The sequence below is a fragment of the Lynx canadensis genome, chromosome D1 (genome assembly GCF_007474595.2).
Source record: "Lynx canadensis isolate LIC74 chromosome D1, mLynCan4.pri.v2, whole genome shotgun sequence".
NCBI classification, from domain to species: domain Eukaryota; kingdom Metazoa; phylum Chordata; class Mammalia; order Carnivora; family Felidae; genus Lynx; species Lynx canadensis.
Window position 1 is genome coordinate 104318845 of NC_044312.2, and position 20314 is coordinate 104339158.

The 20314-nt window shown below is 46.1% G+C and overlaps 1 protein-coding gene across 1 annotated transcript in view; it reads right to left on the minus strand.

Annotated features, from left to right (window-relative positions):
- Window positions 1–20314, minus strand: part of LOC115524885 (oxysterol binding protein) — a 35112-nt gene that overhangs the window by 12958 nt on the left and 1840 nt on the right. The window contains exons 2-9 of the mRNA XM_030331643.1: window positions 16596–16804; window positions 13643–13893; window positions 8425–8623; window positions 8068–8170; window positions 7691–7745; window positions 7381–7512; window positions 1407–1652; window positions 1008–1128 (exon numbers count right to left, since the gene is read on the minus strand). Coding sequence (XP_030187503.1) covers window positions 1008–1128; window positions 1407–1652; window positions 7381–7512; window positions 7691–7745; window positions 8068–8170; window positions 8425–8623; window positions 13643–13893; window positions 16596–16804 — 1316 coding nt within the window. The remainder of the gene's footprint in view (window positions 1–1007; window positions 1129–1406; window positions 1653–7380; window positions 7513–7690; window positions 7746–8067; window positions 8171–8424; window positions 8624–13642; window positions 13894–16595; window positions 16805–20314) is intronic.

Here is a 20314-nt window from a genome sequence, read left to right on the forward strand (position 1 = left end):
TGAAGCGGTAAAGCTAACATTCCATTTTCTTTTCTCCTTTTAATATATTCCCAACGTTTCTGGGTTTGGTCTCTGGCTACTTTCTAGTTTCTAGGAAATTTCTATACCTGCTATATTTTGTATTTCTGAGAGAAAGGGGAATTTACTAAAGAAGACAACTCTAGCCACGTGCTACGGCTAGGCCTCATGGAAGACTAGAACCAGGAAATGGAAGGCCACCAGGAGCTCAGGCAGTTCCTGGCAGCTCTGTTTCTAGGGAGGTACTACTTGGTTTCTCTCTTTCCGCTCGTGTTTCTTTTTCGGCACTCACTCTTCTGGACACAAACGGCCAAATGTGGCTACTCTGGTTCAAGTGAGCGTCGGAGAATCTCTAGGGCGCTTTGTGAACAATCTCATTTCCCCTAAAGTGTAGACTCTCCAACACTGCAAATCAGGATGCCTATTCCCAGGCCTGATCTTTCTGATCTCGGTGCAAAATTAACTTATAATCCAGTAAGATCTTTTAAAACAAAGTTTCATCCTACCTGGAGTTCGGCCAATACATCAATGATACCTAACCCTTCCGGTGGTGAAGAGAGAGGGGAGAAAGGAGAGGAAAAGGGGAGGGACCGTCTGAGACCTAACCTTGCAGTCACAAGACTTCTGATTTACTGAGTAAATGGACTGGTATGAAGTACATTGCCAGTGTAACACAGGAAACAACACTGGCTGATAGAAAAGGCGTTAAGCATGCGCTAGAATATGTATTCTAAAACAGTGCTTAAAGATTTACTAAATATAGCTAAGAAGATAAAGAATTCATGCCTGGATGGATCCTTAAAGAGCCTCCTGGCTCCTCACTCATTTGATAGCTGAGAAGTCAAACGAGCTGCCCAGAGCTAGAGAGGATGGTTCAGTGCCCAAATCAGACTTTCAGTCTCCTGACTCCTAAGCCAGGGACCGCTTCCATCATGCCAGAAAATCTTTCCCTCCTGGAGGACTAATTCTTACAAGGATGGCGGCCTTACCGAGGGGCATAATGGAGAGGTATTTGCCTCGGAACTTGCTGGTGATTTTGATTTCCTGACGCAATGTCCAGCCATTTTTGGACTCGGCATGGTGTGCAGCAGCAGGGGGATGATGACTCACCTTGAAGAAATCAGTGGTTCAAATTAAAGAAGAAAGGAGAAGGAAAAGATGCTGCCTACGAACTGGTGATAAACACCCCGAATTCACACTTGACATTTTTATCCCCACAACAGTAGGTGAATACCAGGGCCTCCAGTGTTGAAGCCCTGAAGGAAAAGAGACGGCAGTCTGGGATGACAGGGACCAAATTTCTGCAAATAGGACACCCAGGGGGATCAACTGAAAAGTCACCCCTTTCTTCAAAAAGTAAACGCATCACAGTCCCGAGGCTCCTTTACCTGCTCACAGAGGGATCGGTACCCGTTCTCCTCTAATCGGTCCAGCTCGAAGGTTTCCCCAAGGAGTGGGTTGAATGGCTTGCTGGTACGGAAGACAGTAGTGGAGTAGGAGGACACGGTGAAAGCTGCAACATAACAGAGCTGTTCTAGAGAGTTCTCACATTTTGCAGCTCGGTCTAACAGCTCGTGGTATTCCAGATCTTCAGTAAGGCGCTGAAGCATGGATAAGGGCTCGTTAAAGTTCACCTGTCAGGAAAAGAACAGATATAAAAACTTTGCCCACACATCCATAAGAGACCGTTTCATTGTTTTGCAGGTGGAGAGACATATCAAGATGTCAAGATGATAAAGCAAATCACTGGGAAGAGAAGAGGCCTTTGCTCAGGAGACCAGCTCTGAGATCTAACCTACAAGCAACCCTCTCTCCCTGGTCGACTGACCCTGTCAATGAGCAAGATACATTACTGTTTTCATTCATTTCACTAACTGTATGCTCTTTGAGATGGGAACCGTGCCTCTCTGTTCATCATTGCATAGCCATAAGCTATCGATGCCTCACCCACGGGAAACGGTCATCAAATAGGTACAGAAGGAATGAATCAAAGAGGAAATGTATTTTAGCACAAGTATACCCAGAGAGGAAGTGAGGTATTTAAAATTCTTGAGGGTGAAAAGAGAGGCTGATAAATTATAATTACAGGCACGTCCTGACTGGTGAAAAGAAAACATTACAAAAGTTAGCTTCTACACCCCAGAGGAGATGATTGTGAATTATTGATTGAGTTCTACATCAGGCCAGGATTCTGATTTCTTCCCTGAGGCCGGACAGTCGTGTTGTGGACCGGCGTGCTCATGATGGAGGCTGACAGGGGACTGAGTGTTTCTGCCTTTCAAGTTTTAGAGCCAACTTAGGACTTTCAACCACAGGATCAAGTGTGTGTGTGTGTGTGTGTGTGCGTGTGTGTGTGTGCGCGTGCGCGCGCGTTTCTGTCAGGAGGAAGATATTCATTCATTCACTTATGCATTCCACAAATATTTACTGAGCCCTCATGTGTTCCAGACCCTGTATTACCCACTAGGTACGGAGAGAAATGAACAAAAGAGACACTGTCTCTCCATCCCCGCAGGAGTTAACTTCTAAACTAACCATTTGGAATTTAAGATGACTTTACTACTTAAAAAATTACTGTAAAAACAGGTTAGGTTCCCAGGCTACCCCATAAAGCTGATTTAGCTTTATAATACAGCAATATCACTGAACAAGTGACATTAGCCTCAGTTCTGAATCCAGAGAAGACAGGAAGGAAGAAAGCAACTCCCTTTTCACTGGGAGCCGGCCTAGAGCAATATTTCAGTTAAAACAAAAACACTTCTCTTTCCTATGCTCTTTTTCTCTATTTTTGTATTCTGTATTTTTGTACAACCTTCTACCCACCAACCCCTGAGCCACATACTACTATAATATTTGACTGTCCTCTCAATTGTGAAGTGTCTTATAATTTTTACTATAACCGACTTTAAAAACAAAGTATAAAGGAAAACAATTTATCTGAGATATCGTCACTCAAAGAGAACCAGTATTAATATTATGTTTGTTTCTATGTATCTATACATTCAAAAATAAATAAATAAATAAATAAATAAATAAGCAAGAGCCTACTTTTTCTCTGAGAAATATACCCAGCATTTATCTGGGAAAATTCCTCACGAATGCAGAGCCACTGGACCAACATTAGAACACTCCTCTTGGGGCACTTGGGTGGCTCAGTCAGTTAAGCGTCCAACTTCGGCTCAGGTCACGATCTCATCGTTCATGGGTTCAGCCCCGCACTGGGCTCTGTGCTGACAGCTCAGAACCTGTAACCTGCTTCAGATTCTATGTCTCTTTCTCTCTCTGCCCCTCCCCCACGCCCCCACTCATGTTGCCCCTCTCTCTCTCTCTCAAAAAAAAAAAAAAAAGTTAAAAAAAAAACGCTCCTCTTTTGGGAAGCAGGATCTACCCCTGCCTCAACTAAAAAGGGCACCACACTCCAAAACCATCTTCTCAACACTGAGAGACACTTCGAGAAAACCAGTGGAAGAAAAACGGACACTGAGGGGGTAATGGACTAACACAGCTCAAATCCTCAAGAGCCTTTTTTACAGAAGGTCCTTAGAAACTAGGCCAACAAAATCTCTCATCGGCAGAATTTCAGGCCACACGAAGTAACACTCCCGCGCGTGTTGAGGAAAACGAGACGGGCAATGTGTTCTACCAATGGCTACAAGACACACGGCACACAGCCTGGGGCTAGAATTGGTGCAGCCTTAAGCCCTCACCGTTCTCACTCGCACAGCCCAGGCCCCCAGCAACTGTTCCAGGAACCAGAGTTTCTCTAAAAGCGCCAAACTTTTCATATTGGTCACTTTATCACCCAGAAGCCCAACAGGGAAACAAACGAACCTGCGGATTTAAAGCAGAAGAAAGGAGGGAATTTGGTACTAGGCTGATGGAGCTCAGGCAGCCAACAAAGACAACCCTAGAGATTCCAACAGCAGGAAGCCACGGGCTCTGGGCTGGAGGAACAAAGGGAAGCGGTGGGAGGACCAGGGCTCAGAGGCCAGGGGTACCCGCAGAAGCTGAACCTGGTGGGGGGGGGGGGGATGGGGCAGTACCCTGGGGTCCCTCCGCGCTCCAAACTCGCGCTTGTGCCTTGCACTGGTGGAGCCCAACTGGACGCCAAGGCACAGAAGCCTGAGAAACCGCCTGGAGGAATCGACTCTCCTGTGACACAGCATAAAGCAGGGAAGGGTGAGGACTAGAGTTTCAGGCAAACAGGTCCAGGACTGCGCAGCCCTAGTGGCAATGTCAACAAGGAACTACTGGTAAAGGAGAGAGAGGTCACCGAGACTCAGAAGTTATTTTTTTTTTTTTTAATTTTTTTTTTCAACGTTTTTTATTTATTTTTGGGACAGAGAGAGACAGAGCATGAACAGGGGAGGGGCAGAGAGAGAGGGAGACACAGAATCGGAAACAGGCTCCAGGCTCTGAGCCATCAGCCCAGAGCCCAACGCGGGGCTCGAACTCACGGACCGCGAGATCGTGACCTGGCTGAAGTCGGACGCTTAACCGACTGCGCCACCCAGGCGCCCCTCAGAAGTTATTTCTAAGCAGAAACTGCACTTCTTTCTTTCTTTCTTTTAAAAAAAGGGTTTTTTTTTCAATGTTTATTTTGAGAGAAAGAGAGAGAGAGCGAGAGGGGAGGGGCAGAGAGAGAGAGGGAGACACCGAATCCGAAGGCTCGAACTCATGAAACGTGAGATCACAACTTGGGTCGAAGTCAGACGCTCAACTGACTGAGCCACCCAGGCACCCCAGGAACTTTATTTCTAAGGCTGCAATGGCCTGCCTTTCCAGCCCACCTTCCCACTACTTTCTGCAAGGCTCCAGGGCAGGTGGGGTTCTTTTTAGGCCCCTAGTGAACCAATTGTTTTATGTGTCTCTAACATGCTAACTCATGGCCTTTTCTTGTCTGGAGATTGACATTTTCTTACACACCTACCTATAAATCTATTTGTTTTCTTTTTTTTTTGAGAGAGAGAGAGAGAGAGAAAGTGCATGAGCTGGGCAGAGGGGCAGAGAGAGAGAGAGAGAGAGAGAGAGAGAGAATCCCAAGCAGGCTCCATGCTCTGTGCTGAGCCTGATGTGGGGCTCGATCCCACGACCCTGGGATCATGACCTCAGCTGAAATCAAGAGTCGGACACTCAACTGACAGAGCCACCGAGGTGCCCCTAAATCTTTGTCTTCTAAAACCAGTTAATGAATCACTTCAACATCTACTGAATGGTATGTATGTATGTGCCAGGCACCGGCTAAGCATCAAAGATACGAAAACCAACAAGACACAGTCTCTATAGACCATGAGGAACACCATCTGTGGAGAGGCAGAAACCACGCTCTGGTCCATAAGACCCAGCAGGGGAGGAAATACTTTCTGCATTTTCCCCGCTCTCCATTCTGCCCTTCTTCTGCAAGAAATAGAACCCCCCAATTTTTAACGAGGTCCTGCCACTGAAGGTAGGAGTCTTCACTTCCAGCCTCTTTTCCAGCTAGCTGTGGCCATAGAACTAAATTCTGGCCAAAGAGACTAAAGTGAAGATAGTTTATGTAATTTCCAGGAAGCACCCTGAAAAGACAGGACATGCTCTTCTCTTTCCTTCTTCCTTCTGGCTGGAATGAGAGACGCTGAGGGTCCCAGCAGGAGCGGCCACTTCAGACCTAGGAACTGAAGCCCTAGCAGGGCAACAGGACAGAAAGAAGCCTGGTCCTGAGAGTGTGGAGTATGGCACGGGCCCTGGATCACCTACTTCTGGACTTTAACATGAGAATGAGTTAAGCTAATATTTGTTTAAGGCAGGGGTTGGCCAGCTTTTTCTGTGAAAGGCTAGATAGTAAATATTTACATGGCCCTCAAAGCCTAAATATTTACTATCCCATATGACACTGCCATGTGGCCTGTTACACTGACCCAACACGGCTGGTGCAGGATGGAAGCAGCCACAGACAACACATGATGCATGAATGAGCATCACCGCGCTCCAATAAAGCTGGAGGGTCACGAACATCGAAATTTTATGCAATTTTCACATCATGAAATCTTATCCTCCCTTTGATTCTTTGGAAATATTTAAACATATAAAAACTACTCTTAGCTTGCAGGCTACACAGGTCGCAGACAGATTCGCCCTTGAGGCCCACAGTTGGCTGACCCCGGGGTTTACGCAAACAGATTTGAGATGTTTCTTTACACTGACCCTATACCTAACTGACACACCGGCCCAACACCAGGCAGATCGTAGGCACTCAGTAAATGCTTATGTAATGAACGAGCAACGGAACCTGTTGGAACACAAAGGACAGCCCTCCCACCCTGACCGGACACATGGTGAAAGCTTGCTAAAAAAGATGATGCCATAGCTGAATCCTGAAGAAAAGAGTATTAGCCCTGGGAAAAGAAAAGCGGCACGGGTGGGTGGAGAGCAGATGTAAGTCCCGGCAGAAAGAGCAGTCTGTGCAAATGCCCTGCGGGGGAAAAAAACCAAGATGCCTCTGCATGTCTGAAGGTAACTGAGTGACTAGACGGCCAGTGTGGGTGGAAACTGGTCCAAGAGAGGAAGTATCAAGCCCACTGAGGAATCTGGACTATGCTCAAAGCAAAAAGGATCCAGCTAAGGATTTTAGGCTAAGGAGTGACATGACTACTTTTGTAATTTGAGAAAAGCCATTTTCAGGGGTGCCTGGGTGGCTTAGTTGGTTGGGCGCCCGACTCGGGCCCAGGTCATGATCTCACGGTTCGTGGGTTTGAGCCCGTGTCGGGCTCTGTACTGACAGCTTGGAGCCTGCAGTCGGCTTTGGATTCTGTGTCTCCCTCTCTCTCTGCCCCTTCCTTACTCATGCTCTGTCTCTCAAAACTAAATAAACATTAAACAAAAATTTTTTTTTAAAGAAAAGCCATTTTCATAACGGTGTGGACAGACTGGGGGAGGGCAGGACAGGAGGCAGGGAGGTTAGCCCAAACACCGACTTCACCATGGAGATGGTCCTCATCTTCCCAGATGGAACGATGCTTCTGTGCTCCCCAAGCCTGTGTATGGACAGTGCTTCCCGTAACACTACCACAGAGAGTAAAACTGTCTACCTGTTTTCATGTCCATCTCTTTTAAACTATGTGCTTTTTGAAAAACAGAAACTATGCCGTATTTATCTGTGCATGCCCCCAGGCACATCTAGCTTAGGAATCTGCTCATAAACATTATAAACCAATGCATCTGATTCTAAATGCTCTGGAAACACACCAGATCCATAGACTACACTAAGGCAGCTAATTTGAAGGGGCAGTTTATGACTATAAGGGTAACGAAGACCATGTCACGAGCTGCTTCTCAAGTGGGTGGGGCAGTCACGGGGCAAGCCCGGGTGTGTAAGAACCTCACCGGCATGGGGATCTTTGAGAGTTCTTTCCCAATGCAGTTCTTCATGATGCTCCATAAATTGAGGCTATAGTTTGGCTTGTATGGTATCCTAGTTCTCTTTTCCTTCTTGGTCTCTTCCAGCTGATGCTTGTACTGAGGGCAAAAACAAAGCCATTCAATTACCCGCAAAGAACAGAAAACCCGGTATTTATAAGCTCCCCTTCCCCCATACTAAAGAATCAGCATTTTCTGTTTTTCTTAGCCCTTTACACGCCAATCCTTGGGAATCACACCCGAGTCCCTCACCCGATGGCTCCCAGGTGAGAGTTACCTGCTCATCCAGGCTGATGTCACTGCTGGCTCCACTGATGTTGCTGCCAGTACGTCTACACAGGCGGGAGACACACGAGAGTCAGAACACAGATCACAACTAGACTCCGCTCCTTGCCACGTCTTTACAGAGCGGAATGTTAAGCACAACTCGGTAACGTAATGGGTGACCGAGCGACAACACTCAGATTCAAAGTGCGTGAATTTAAACATCTCTGGAGAACTTGCTCATGTAAAAAAGTTGACGGTGTTCCACTCGCTTAAGGAAAAGAGTCCGGATCTTAGTTAACCCTGACAACTACGATACTCCCACCTAAATATCTCTCAACATCGAAGGTGAGATGTGCTAATTTTTCGGGGGAGGCGAGGACAACTTACTTGTGGCCCAAATTTTCAGGCATGGTGATGATCTCAGGAGCATCAAAAAACTCATTCTCATCATCCTCATCGCTCATGTCTCCTTTGCCAGAGCAGCACTGATCTGCAGGGAGAAGCAGCCCTGTCGCTCACCGTGGCTCGGCTTTACCCAAACCAGGCATGGCAGGATCTTTACTGCGCGAACCACAAACATGGCCACGCATGATAGAAAGCAGTGGAAAAGCCAGGAGAAGTAAACGGCTCCATTCCCTGTCACAGGAGTCACTGGTTCTCGAGAGTCTGCAGCTGTTCTATCAAGGGCAGAAGACGGCCCTGGCTCACGTGTGAACAGGCGACCCCGAGGACCAAGCGTCTTACCTTTTCCGGAACCAGTGCTGCCGGGAGTGTTGGCAGGCAGCACGGTGGCGCCCCGGAAGGCCCTCTCCAGGTGATTATGTTGCTTCGCCAGCTGCTCCAGGGTCTCTTCCAGGCGGATACGCTGGTCTCTTTCATACTGGAGGGACTTCTGCCATTTTTTACTGTGGGTCTGGGCTAACATGAGGAAGTCTCTGCAGGCCTGTATGGGGAAAGAGTGGAGAGGGGTCAGCTCAACTCAGCCAGTCAGAGATTCCCCCCGCAGGCCTCTGCAAGCCCATTAAGTCACTTTATTCTAGGAACTTTAGCATATTACGGCCAAAGAATCCCTGTTATTCCACGGCCAGGACTGTGAAGCAATCAAGGTCAGCCCCAGGAGAAAAGCTCAACATGGTCATCACGGTTCTTTTATATATTCCTGGTCATGAGGCCTACACAAATGCCAAGTGAGCAGTAAACCTAGACGAAGTATTTGTGGCAACATCACAAAGGGCAGCTACGTGAACTGAACCAAAAGAAGAAATCTATTGACTAAAAGAAAAATGAGGACAAGCAGAGGAAAACTGCTTTCAATACATTCGGGACCAAGCTCAGGTCACCTCAAGCTGAGGAATTCAGATGCTGAGAATAGGGAATCTGCCCTGAATTAGATCAAATATGGGGCAATGTGACTGATTTTTATTTTGGTCACTAAGAGAAACAACTAACCTTAACAACTAGAAGCTACCTGAGGCATCCAAGAAGGGATCTAGAGACAAAACACAGATCTGATCATATTAGGCCCTTCATGGGCTCCCCACTGGGAACCTAACTATTGGCTTGAAAGCAAATGACCCTTCAGGTGTGGCCACCACCTGCCCTGTATCCTCCTCCCCAGGCACCTCCCAAGGGTGGAGCCACACTGAACTGCTCACCATTTCTTGGACACTTGTTTCTTTCAGGCCTGCCCACCACACGCACATGCTGTTTGCTTTGCCAGGAATGCCCTTTCCTGCCCGCTTCCTCTGTTTGGCCAAGTCTTGTTCATTCTCTGAGGTCTATGGCAAATGTTACTTCTTCTGTGACGATCTCCTAAGCGGCCAGTCTCTCCTCTGCATTTGATAGCACTTTGCACATCTGTTTTATGCCATCCACAGCGGTATCGTGACTGATGTTCTGTCCTCCAGATGGATTATGAGCAACTTGAAGACACCGTTTATACCTTAATTATATATAGATCTCCAGCTCCTAACTTAGTTGGCTTTGCATATAGTAGAAGCCTGATAAAGTTTGCTTCATGAATAATGAAGGAAGGAAGCAATGTAAGCTTAAAAGTCTATGCCCTGTTATGGAGAAACTAAAAGGTAAACAGAATATCTACTTTCATGGTTTCAACCTCTGCTTATAGGCTAATGACTATTCCAGCTCTGTGTTCATGGAGACAGAATATCCAATTGTCCATCCAATGGCTCAAAGTAATCTCAAAATCACTGGGGCCCAGCGTGAACTCACCACATTCCCTTTCCGACTTTGCCTCTCCCTTTGGTGTTTGTTCTCCGTACCAAGAACAGTACTCCCTGCCCAAGCCAGGAAACCAGGAGGCATCCTTGATTCTTAATTTTTCTTCCCTTCCCATTTCCGATTATCAAGTGCTATTGATTCTTCTTTACTATTTCTGGGAGCTGTGGACATTTCTTTCCATCCTCCACCCTCAGAGGCAGTACAGAGTACCTACTGTAGAGGTCCACCGTCGGGGTTCAAATCACAACTCCATCCTACTAAATAGCTACGGAATTTGGGGTAAGTTATTTAACCTTTTTGTGCCTCATCTGTAAACAGAGGATAACCACAGCAACTGTCTCAAAGAGTGGTTGCCTCACATGTAAAGCACTCAGAAATCTTGGGATCACAGTAAGCATTCAATAAGGTGTTAGCTATCATAGTTAAGCCTCCATCAAAATCGGTCTTATCCGCTTCTAATCCACTCTACCAAGCCCATTGAGTAGGATCTGCACCCCTCCCCTCCCCCACACTTAATCCCTGGCCAGCCTTATCTCTAGCTACTTCCTTGTTCTAATAGTCAATTAGTAGTTCCCAGACTTTGGGAGAGAGGGAGGGATCCACACAGCCAGAGCTGTGCCTAGATCTATTCTTCTTCCTCACTTCCCTCCATACTGATCATAACTAAAATTTAGTGAGACAATTATACATCAGGCACTTTGCTGAACACTTTCTGTCAATTAGCTACTAAACGCCTTTCAACAACCCTCTGAGTGGCTACTAGCATCGTCACCGTTTTATAGAAAAGGACAGGAGTTCACAGAGGAAGCAGGTTATGGAGGTGGTTAACCATGGCAGTTGGGACTTCAGGGCCCCAAGCTCTTAATTGTCTTTTTTCACAGGAAGATTCTCTGTGGTCTTTCAGAATTTAGTTGAGGAGTTACCTTCTCTAATCTTCCCACTCTAAGCGAAACACCTTGAATGTACCACACCATAGCAGCCTGTGTTCCTTTCCATCACGGCACTTAGCACCACTCTATGAAGATCTGGTTACTTCTCTGTCCCCTCACTAGAGAATAATCTCCTGGAGAGCAGGCACCACATCCACAACTGTTTTATAGTCCCTAGCACAGGGCCTAGAGCACAGAGGGCGCTCAGTAGATGCTTGCCAAATAAGCAAATGGATACGCTAACAGTGTCAAACTTACTTCCTTGGTCAGATTCACTTTGGTAATAAGAAAAGCTATGTCCTAAGCAAACAAGAAATTGAGTGCAATGTACTCTTCCTTTGATAAAACTTGGCCTATTTTGAGATGTGAAGTTAGCATGTTAATTTTAAGACCTTGCCATCATCACCTAAAAAATACAAAGGAAGCAACACAATGATAAAAAAAAAAAAAATGCACCGCCAGCAACAACCAGCTGTGAAGGGGGCACAGGAGGTACTGGGGAGAACAGAACGACAAAACAAAACTTCCCTCTCGCTTTCAAGGGATCATTCCCTTCAACACAAACTCTGAACATTTACAACCTGGGAAGAATTGCCCCCAAGGAACAAAGATAAGCATTTTTGCAAAAAAAAAAAAAAAAAAAAAAAATCCAAACTAAGTTTCAGTTTTATGGGAAATCTTTTAATCAAGAGGTGTTTGATTTAGCAAAATTTTCACATCAGAGAAGAAGAAAACTTGGAGCAGGGTGTTCACATGACATGGATAAAAGGCAACACTCACTGTCAGGAGACTGTTGTGTCCTGAGCTATTTTATTTAAAAAATATATCTAGGGGCATCTGGGTGGCTCAGTCGGTTAAGTGTCCAACTTTGGCTCAGGTCATGATCTCACGATTCGTGGGACAGAGCCCTGAATGGGGCTTTGCGATGATAGCTTGGAGCCTGGAGCCTGCTTCAGATTCTGCGTCTCCCTCTCTCTCTCCCTACCCCTCCCCCGCTTGTACTCTCTTTCTCTCAAAAATAAACACTTAAATAAATTAATTAAAAGTGTATTTATCGGGGAGCTCAGTCAGTTGAATGTCCGACTCTTGACTATAGCTCAGGTCATGATTTCACAGTTCACGAGTTCAAGCCCCAGATTGTCAGCTCAGAGCCTGCTTGGGATTCTCTCTTTGCTCTCTCTCTGGTCTCTCTCTCAAAATAAACAAATAAATAAACAAAGTTAATTGACCTGAATGATCTGAGATTTTCCTGATCATAAAAGGACCTGAAAAACAGGCATACAGTCACTAAGAAGTGGGACAGTTTGGAAAAGAGCACACGACTAGACATTAGAAACACAAGCATCCATGCTGATTGGTAGAATGGTCCTGGGAGACAGGTGATCTTCCTGAAGTCCTTAAGTGGACAAAAATAATTAGTCTCTTCTACCCGGTGTGAATCAGAGCACTGAAGAAAATGTTCAACACTTCAGAAAATGATAGGTTAGAACAACTTTCTATTAAGTAACAAAGGGGTTTTAAGTGAGAAAAACTAAATTTTCCCTTGGTCACAGGAGAAGACCTTTGATCTCTAGAAGCCATGTGAACTAAACTAGTTCTAAGCAGACGTCTTAGTATCACTCTCTGAACAAGCGAAAACCTGGCCCTAGTGAAGTAATTTCATCCCATTTAATTAGAGGAAAAGCCAGCATAAGCCCTTCCTCAGAATACTCTTTTCACTTGCCTTAGGACACATACTCTGGTGTTCTCATGTGCAAGCTAAGTGAAACAACCAGCCAGGTGAGAATCGGTCACCAGCAGAGAAACAGCACTGTTCAAACCGTGTATTCACTTCAGAACTATCACCTCCTATCTGAAATACATCACTAATGCCCACAAACCAACAGCCACCCGAGGCTGGAGCCGTAAGGAGGCAGAAGGATTGGTCCCTTCTTTTTGAAAGCAAAGTACCCAAACTGGAGTATTTTGTTCTATCACCTGGAGTTACCCCTGAAATCAAGGACTAAAGATGGGACTAACTCGTATTATAAAGCTCTCTCCCCCTAGCACATGGCCAGCCCCCACTTACCACACTGTAGGCCAGAATGCACTAGCAAAGTACGGTAAGACCTGAAGCTCAAACACAACTGTAAAAAGGACCCATGGAGACCTCTCAGATCCAACAGATAAAGCTAGATTAAAAACAAATAGACAAAACCACAACCGGAGAGGTTAAGGGACTCAACTAACATCACCGGCAGATATCCTGCCAGCTGCAGAAGCAAGGCTGGACCTCTGGACTCCTAGTTAATTCCCACGCTGGGACGGTGGGCTGACCCATGGCTGGAGCAGAGCACGAAAGTCATTCCATCTGTGCGGCCTGTTCTATTTCATGCAACAAACAATGTAACTTAAGTCCCCTGAACAGTGAAGCAGGACCTAATGTTCTGTGCTTTATCAATTACAATTTTCCGGCACTTGGGGAGAATGACTTTTCCAGAGCGGAAGAATCAAAAAGCAACACAGGGGACGCCTGGGTGGCTTGGTTAGTTGTGTGTCCCACTCTTGGTCTCTTGGTTCAGGTCATGATCTCACGGTTCAGAAGTTCGAGCCCCACACCGGGCTCTACGCTGGCAGTGCGGAGCCGGCTTGAGACAGAAATTCTCTCTCCCTCTCCCCACTTCTCCTTTCCCCACCCCCGCTAACGCGCACTTGCTCGCTCTCTCTCTCTCTCCTTCTCAAAATAAATAACCTTAAAAAAATGATTTAAAAACATTAAAAAAAAAAGCTACACAGGTGCCAGCTGCACTTACGTTGATCATGGCGTTGGACGTTATCCTGAAGAGTGTGGCCCGTTCATTGACCTGCTTGATCTTCTCATTGCTCTCGGCGGGCAGCCGCAGGGACTCCAGCTCGCTGAGGGAGCGCTGCAGCGCAGTGCCGTGCTTGGCGATCAGGTCGTTGCACGTGCTCAGGTCCTCCACCTTGCTGGACAGCGTCCGGAGGGTGTTCTGCAGCTCGGTCTTGTCGGTTTGTGACACAGACTCTTCATCTCCCGACTCATCTGCAGGGGGCCCGAGGGCGAGTTAGAGGACTCCAGTTACGGGATGCTAGGGCTGAGGGTCGGAACCCTACCAACTGTCTACAACTAAACCGGCTCTCACGCCGGGCGATCTGACCTACCAGGTGTTCGCCCTTATCAGACGATTCGACTACAGTGCGGTTCACAGCCCCCCACCGATCTGACTGCGGTGTGGTGCCACGGACACCTGGGGTGGTTCTTCCTTTCAACCCCCTGCCCTGGGCCACACAACAAGCATTTATTTTGCTTTTCTTTTTTCTTCCAGTTTTATTGGGTTATAATTGACATGGCACTATATAGGCATACTGATTCAACTTACATATATTTCCAAATGATTACCACAATAAATTTAGTTAGTATCCATCATCTCATACAGATACAAAAAAAAAAAAAAAAAAGGAAAAAATGTTTATTTGCCTTGTGATGAGAACTTTTAGGATCTACTCTCTTAGCAATTATCAAATATACTACACAGTGTTAATTATAGTCATCATGTGGTATGTTACTTCCTCAGTATTTAATTATTTTATAACTTAAAGTCTATACCTTCTGACCCCTACATTCAATCCCTCCACCCCTGGGATTCTTCTAAAAGGTGCCAAGGAAGCTCTGGCCTCACCCCCAGAAATTGATTACACTGGTCTGAGGCAAGGCCCAGGACCTGCATTTTGAGTAAGTTGCCCAGGCCATTCCAATGCATGCTGAACTTTGAGAACCAATGACCTGGAGGACAGGAGGGAGAAATTAAATGGCCCCTGGCCTTGGGAATGAATTGTTGAGCCTTTGAACTCAAGCTTGAGGGTTCCAACCCAGTCTAAGCGACCATCTGTTGGGTGATGGGAGAACCCTGTATGAAATGGGTTGAGAGTTGCAGTCTGGCTCTTGGTAAACAATGTCCACATCACCAAAAGACCCATTGATTTATCTTCTCCAAAGGAGAGCTCGGGAACTTTGCGATGAACTCATTTGACACGAAAGCCATCATAGCACTGAAGGCGACGCAAGGTCTTGTGTTAAATGACCCTCCAACAAAACATCCAACAGAGAGCTATGTCGTACCCTTCGCTAGCAGTTTTATACCTAACACTCTGCAACAGCAAAATGCTTTTCCAGCAGTGTCACTTTCTTTGGGGGAGCTAACATCAGCACTAACATCAAAACAAAAGAAATAAGGAAAGCCTGCCCTGTCTGCTAGACCGAGAGGCAGGACCAAGGTCAAAATATAACCCATTACAAGAAAACTTACAAGCAGAGGATTTTCCTTTCACTGACCAACAGATATAAAATCCAGTGTGGGAGGTGACAGGGGATAAGAAAAACAGGAGATGAACAAGAGCCAGCAGGTGACCATCTTGGTCAAGGTCTGAGTGAATAAGCTCAGTGTGATTAAACTATCAACAGCTGGGACAGGGGAAATCCTAGCATTTTCCTTGAAGAAAAAATGTTGAGACTGCTCTTTTTAGTGAAACTAAGGTAGCAAAATGAAGATTTTTCACAGAAAGTATCCCATGTAGGGGCACCTGGCTGGCTCAGTCGGTGGAGCGTCCAACTCTTGATTTCGGCTCAGGTCATGATCTCACAGTTCGTGAGATCGAGCCCCACGTCCTGGCAGTGCAGAGCCTGCTGGGGATTCTTTCTCTCAATCCCTTTCTCTCTCTGCCATTTGCACAGAGATCTCTCCCTCTCTCAAAGTAAATAAACATTAAAAAAAAAAAAGTATCACATGTAATGATTTTGGTAATCTATAAAGATGGTTTGTTTCAACTCAATTAAGAAATAAATGAGAGAGGTGCCTGGGTGGCTCAGTGGGTTGGGCATCCAACTTTGGCTCAGGTCATGATCTCACAGTTTGTAAGTTTCAAACCCACATCAGGCTGTGTACTGACAGCTCAGAGCTTGGAGCCTGCTTCAGATTTTGTGTCTCCCTCTCTCTCTGCCCCTTCCTCACTCATGATCTATGTGTGTCTCTCTCTCAAAAAAGGAATAAACATTAAAAAAAATTTTTTTTAAACAAAAAATAAGAAAGGGGCCCCTGGCTGGCTTAGTCGGTAGAGCATGTGACTCTTGATCTCAGGGTTGTGTGTTCAAGCCCCACACTGGGCATGGAGACTACTTAAAAAAAAAAAAAAAAAAAAAAAAAAAAATTGTGAAAAATAAGTAAGAAACTGTCAGGGGAGAAAGAAAAAAGTAAAGATAGAACCAAATTGTGAGTTGTAATCATCTTCACACTGCCCTAGCCATAAAATAATTATTTCTCAAAATGTTAAGGTGGTCAAATGGCATTAAAAGCCAAAAGACACCTGTCACGCCTCCAGGATAGTTTCTCAACCCGGCACTACTGGCATCTGGGCCCGGATCCATCTCTGTTGTGAGCGCTGTCCTGTGCACTGCAGGAGGCTTAGCGGCATCCCTGGCCTCTACTCACTGGATGCCCGCAGTACCACCAGGCCTCAGCTGTGACAACAAAAATGTCTCCAGACACTGCCTAGTGTCCCCTGCAGGGCAGCACTGCCCCCCCGCCCCGTTGCAAGCCACCGCTGCAGGGAGAGACACCACGTGACGAAGAGAAGCCGGACACACTAGGGGACGGTTGACAACTGAACGACAGCGAGGGAGAAGGTAAGACTCGTGCCTAGCAGGGGCAAACAGGACGCGTCCCCGACGCGGCGTGCCTCGCTCCCTACCCGACTCCGCCAGCATCTTCACGGCCTTCGCCTTGGCCAGCTCCAGGGCTGTCACCCAGCGCTGTCGCTCCACTTCTGAGCTCGCCTTCAGGTGGTAGGTCTGAGCACCCCCGTTGGAAATGATGAAGTTACAGGAGTCCTCCACGGTGATGTTGGCCGTGGCGAGGTTGATGGTACCACGGCAGGTGTGTCTCATTTCGGCCTTTGACCTACAATAATGAGATGAAGACAAGCTAAGGAGAAAGTTGATGGATGGAGTATCCTTCACCACGTTCCTTGTCTTCTCATAACCCTTTCCAAAAATATGGTAGTCCTAGGCAACAGCAAGTTCTACTCTTTCCCTCAGATGGCTCCCTCAAATTCCAGAAACCGTCAGTAGGGCTCTCCTTTCACGGCCAGTAAGTGTTGTTTCAGAGTTCTGAGCTCTCTCCCTTAGCCTTTTGGAAATAGCCTTCGCGGGAGCATTCACGACCTACAACGGTAATCCGGCAATGCTAAGTGTGTAAGGCAGTGAGTTTTGACAAATGTATACAATTGTGTAGCTGCCTCCACAAATTGTAGAACATGTCCATCACCCCAACAAGTTCCCTTGTGCCCTTCTGTAGGCAGGAATTCCTTTTTATTTAGCGGGGCATAGTTATAAAATAGTGGTTTGTAAACTCACGCAACAAAATTTCTTGTAACAATCTCATCGCCTCAAAGAATAGCTGCATTTTACACATACTGCACCCCCCCCAACTGTAACTCAGCCCTAATGAGAACTGTCACTACGCTTAGAATTATATTGCGTAAGTGTAAGGAATGCTGAGATGCTTAGGGTATTAAATATCGACCACAGCTCAAATGACAGGAAAGAGAAAGGACTAGCTTTCTGTGGGGGTAAAGAATAATCCTAAAAGAATCACCAGGTAGTATACTCTCCCTGGAATATGTTCTCGCCAAAGGTCCGCTGGCCTCGCTTGGCGGGAACTCCTAAGCCATCCTATTAATAGCTAAGAAAGATTCAGCAAATCTGTTCTCGGAGGACTGGGTGTAAAAATTTTCCCCATCTCTGACTGACAGCTCTATTAATAGACTAACTTTTGAACTTTACATCACTGCTTGGTGACAACAGGCTACAAGCTACTTCATGTAAAATACCAAGCTACTAGCACGACTCAGGATACCTTGCAAACTGAGTGAATTTCCCCTCCACCCACCCGCTGCTTCTGCCCAGAGACCTGCATGGTGAGACCACAGTTTTCCCTGACCAACTTGGAACACAAAGAGGTCAAAGTCCTTGGCCAACTGCCACAGGGCAGAGGGGAGCCATTTCCTTTGCACGGAGCCAAGCGGCCCAACACACCTGGCACGTCCAGAGCTCCTGCGTGCCAGAAATGACACACACCCCATCTCCAGAAACGAAGACTTGGTATGTTTGAGAAAGTCTGTTTACTGTGCTTAGGAAGACAGATTTGCTATTGTTCAGTGTGTCACATGAAACTGGTTTTTCATCCTCAAAGGCACAAATGAGCAGTAGGGGATGGCCAGGGGGGTCTCACTGGACTGGGCCATTTTTCACCCCTGCACCTGCCACAATGTAATGTGAATCCCTGTTTTTTCTATCCTTACCTCCCCTCCCCTCCCCTCCCCCGCCCCCAGGCTTCAGTTACATTATGAATAATGCAGGCTGAATTTCAGACCCGCAGCTGACAGGCCAGCTCACCCTGGCTTTCTACTCCAAAGGTGCTGCTCGGACCCTGTACTGCGTTTCCTCACAACGTGCTGGAACTTTTCACAAGCCACTTCCTAGGAATCTCTTCTGCCTGGGTCATCTTCATAAACTAAAGAAGTTTCTCAAATCACCTAAAGTCTGTAGCAGTTGCAGAAATACCAAGGAACCCTAGGAGTAAGGCAGGCTTGACTCAGGAGCTCTTGGGTTCAGGCCGATACACCTCTGTTTATAAATGATTAGTGCAGAGGCTGGAAAGACATGGTTTTGAGAGTGCAAGATAAGTTCTTCAGGCACCACAGTATTAATTAGGTGGTGCCTTCTGACCAGAAAGTTCCCTTTAAGGCCAGCAGAAATAGTAACTCAATCTCTGGAAGCTAGTCAGGAAGACTAATGCTATGGCCCTGTCACCATGTGTCTGGGAAAGCCGGGATTCTACATACGGCTTTAAGTAATGGGACATCCATGTATCTGTGTATGTAAGGATGGGTAAAAAGAAGGAAGTGGCCCGTCAAAGCCTATGAGGACAGTTCATCACAGGATGGGTCTAGGAAGTATATGGTCTCAGTTAAAAAGAAAGCAGTATTTTGTAAAAGGCATATAGAGGAGACGACTGGTTTTGGAGGCATGAAAAGCAGGAGAAATGACAATTTAGCTAAATAACTGTAGGGAGACGGGGACACAGAGAACCCTGTCAAGAAGAATAAACCACCAGTATAGTTGGGAGGAAGAACTTCACTGTGATTTTGAAGGTAGTGCATAGATTTGATAACCCTGGTTCCTGTTGCTTGGTTGGTTTGTGGGTGGGACCATCTTAGTTGGCAAAGACAGGCCTATGGCATATTTCCCAATATGTGGTTCAGTATGCTTTGGAAGCAGTTTGATCTGTAGTCAGATAGGTGCTCCTAACTCTTGTAAGACAGAAGTTAAAGGTGGTTACAAGTACTTGAAGAGATAGCAACAGAGAAGTTATTAATGTCCAACCAAGATCAGTATTAAGACTGGTACTGATCAAAGAATCAAATGGCCTGGAAAGATGATCTGATAAGAATTTGGAGAAAAAAGACCACACAGTAAAGTCCTCAGCTGATACACAACTTACGAAAATGAGCAGTGTTAATAGTGACTTACAAGCCAAGTTAGGATACAAATCAACCGAACTTCAGGATGATGGTCAGTATAACAGGAAAACAGGAACTTGAATAGGAGAAAAACTTTGGAACACACATTAAAACTTTAGATGTGTGATCGAACCTTAAACCGATCATCCTGGATGCGTACTGAGAGAGGGTTAAAATTAAAATCAATTCTGAGGGGCGCCTGGGTGGCGCAGTCGGTTAAGCGTCCGACTTCAGCCAGGTCACAATCTCGCGGTCTGTGAGTTCGAGCCCCGCGTCAGGCTCTGGGCTGATGGCTCGGAGCCTGGAGCCTGTTTCCGATTCTGTGTCCCACTCTCTCTCTGCCCCTCCCCCGTTCATGCTCTATCTCTCTCTGTACCAAAAATAAATAAACGTTGAAAAAAAAAAAAAAATTTAAAAAAAAAAAAATAAATAAAAATAAAATCAATTCTGAATATAATAATGCAAATGACCCACACAACTGTTCACAATGTGGCAGGAACAGTGAGGATGTGCTAAGGCATTTTTCACCCTCAACAACCTCCAACTCCCACCTTCAATTTCCCCTCAAAATCCTCTAAGTGCTGATACGGTGGGGTTGAGGAAGAGATTCATTCACCCTACCTCTCCTGGTAGCAGAGTGACTACGTGCAGAGGAAAAGAAATACAGTGAGCTGCTCTTAACAGCATTTTGGGTCTCAAATAGGACTTTTTTACAAAAAAGATTTCAATTAGAAGTGCCATTATATTAAGCAAAGTCTCCCTTAAAGGAAACTTTAAAAACAAATTTTTTTTTAATGTTTATTTTTGAGAGAAAGAGACAGAGCATGAGCAGGGGAGGGGCAGAGAGAGAAGGAGACACAGAATCTGAAGCTGGCTCCAGGCCCCGA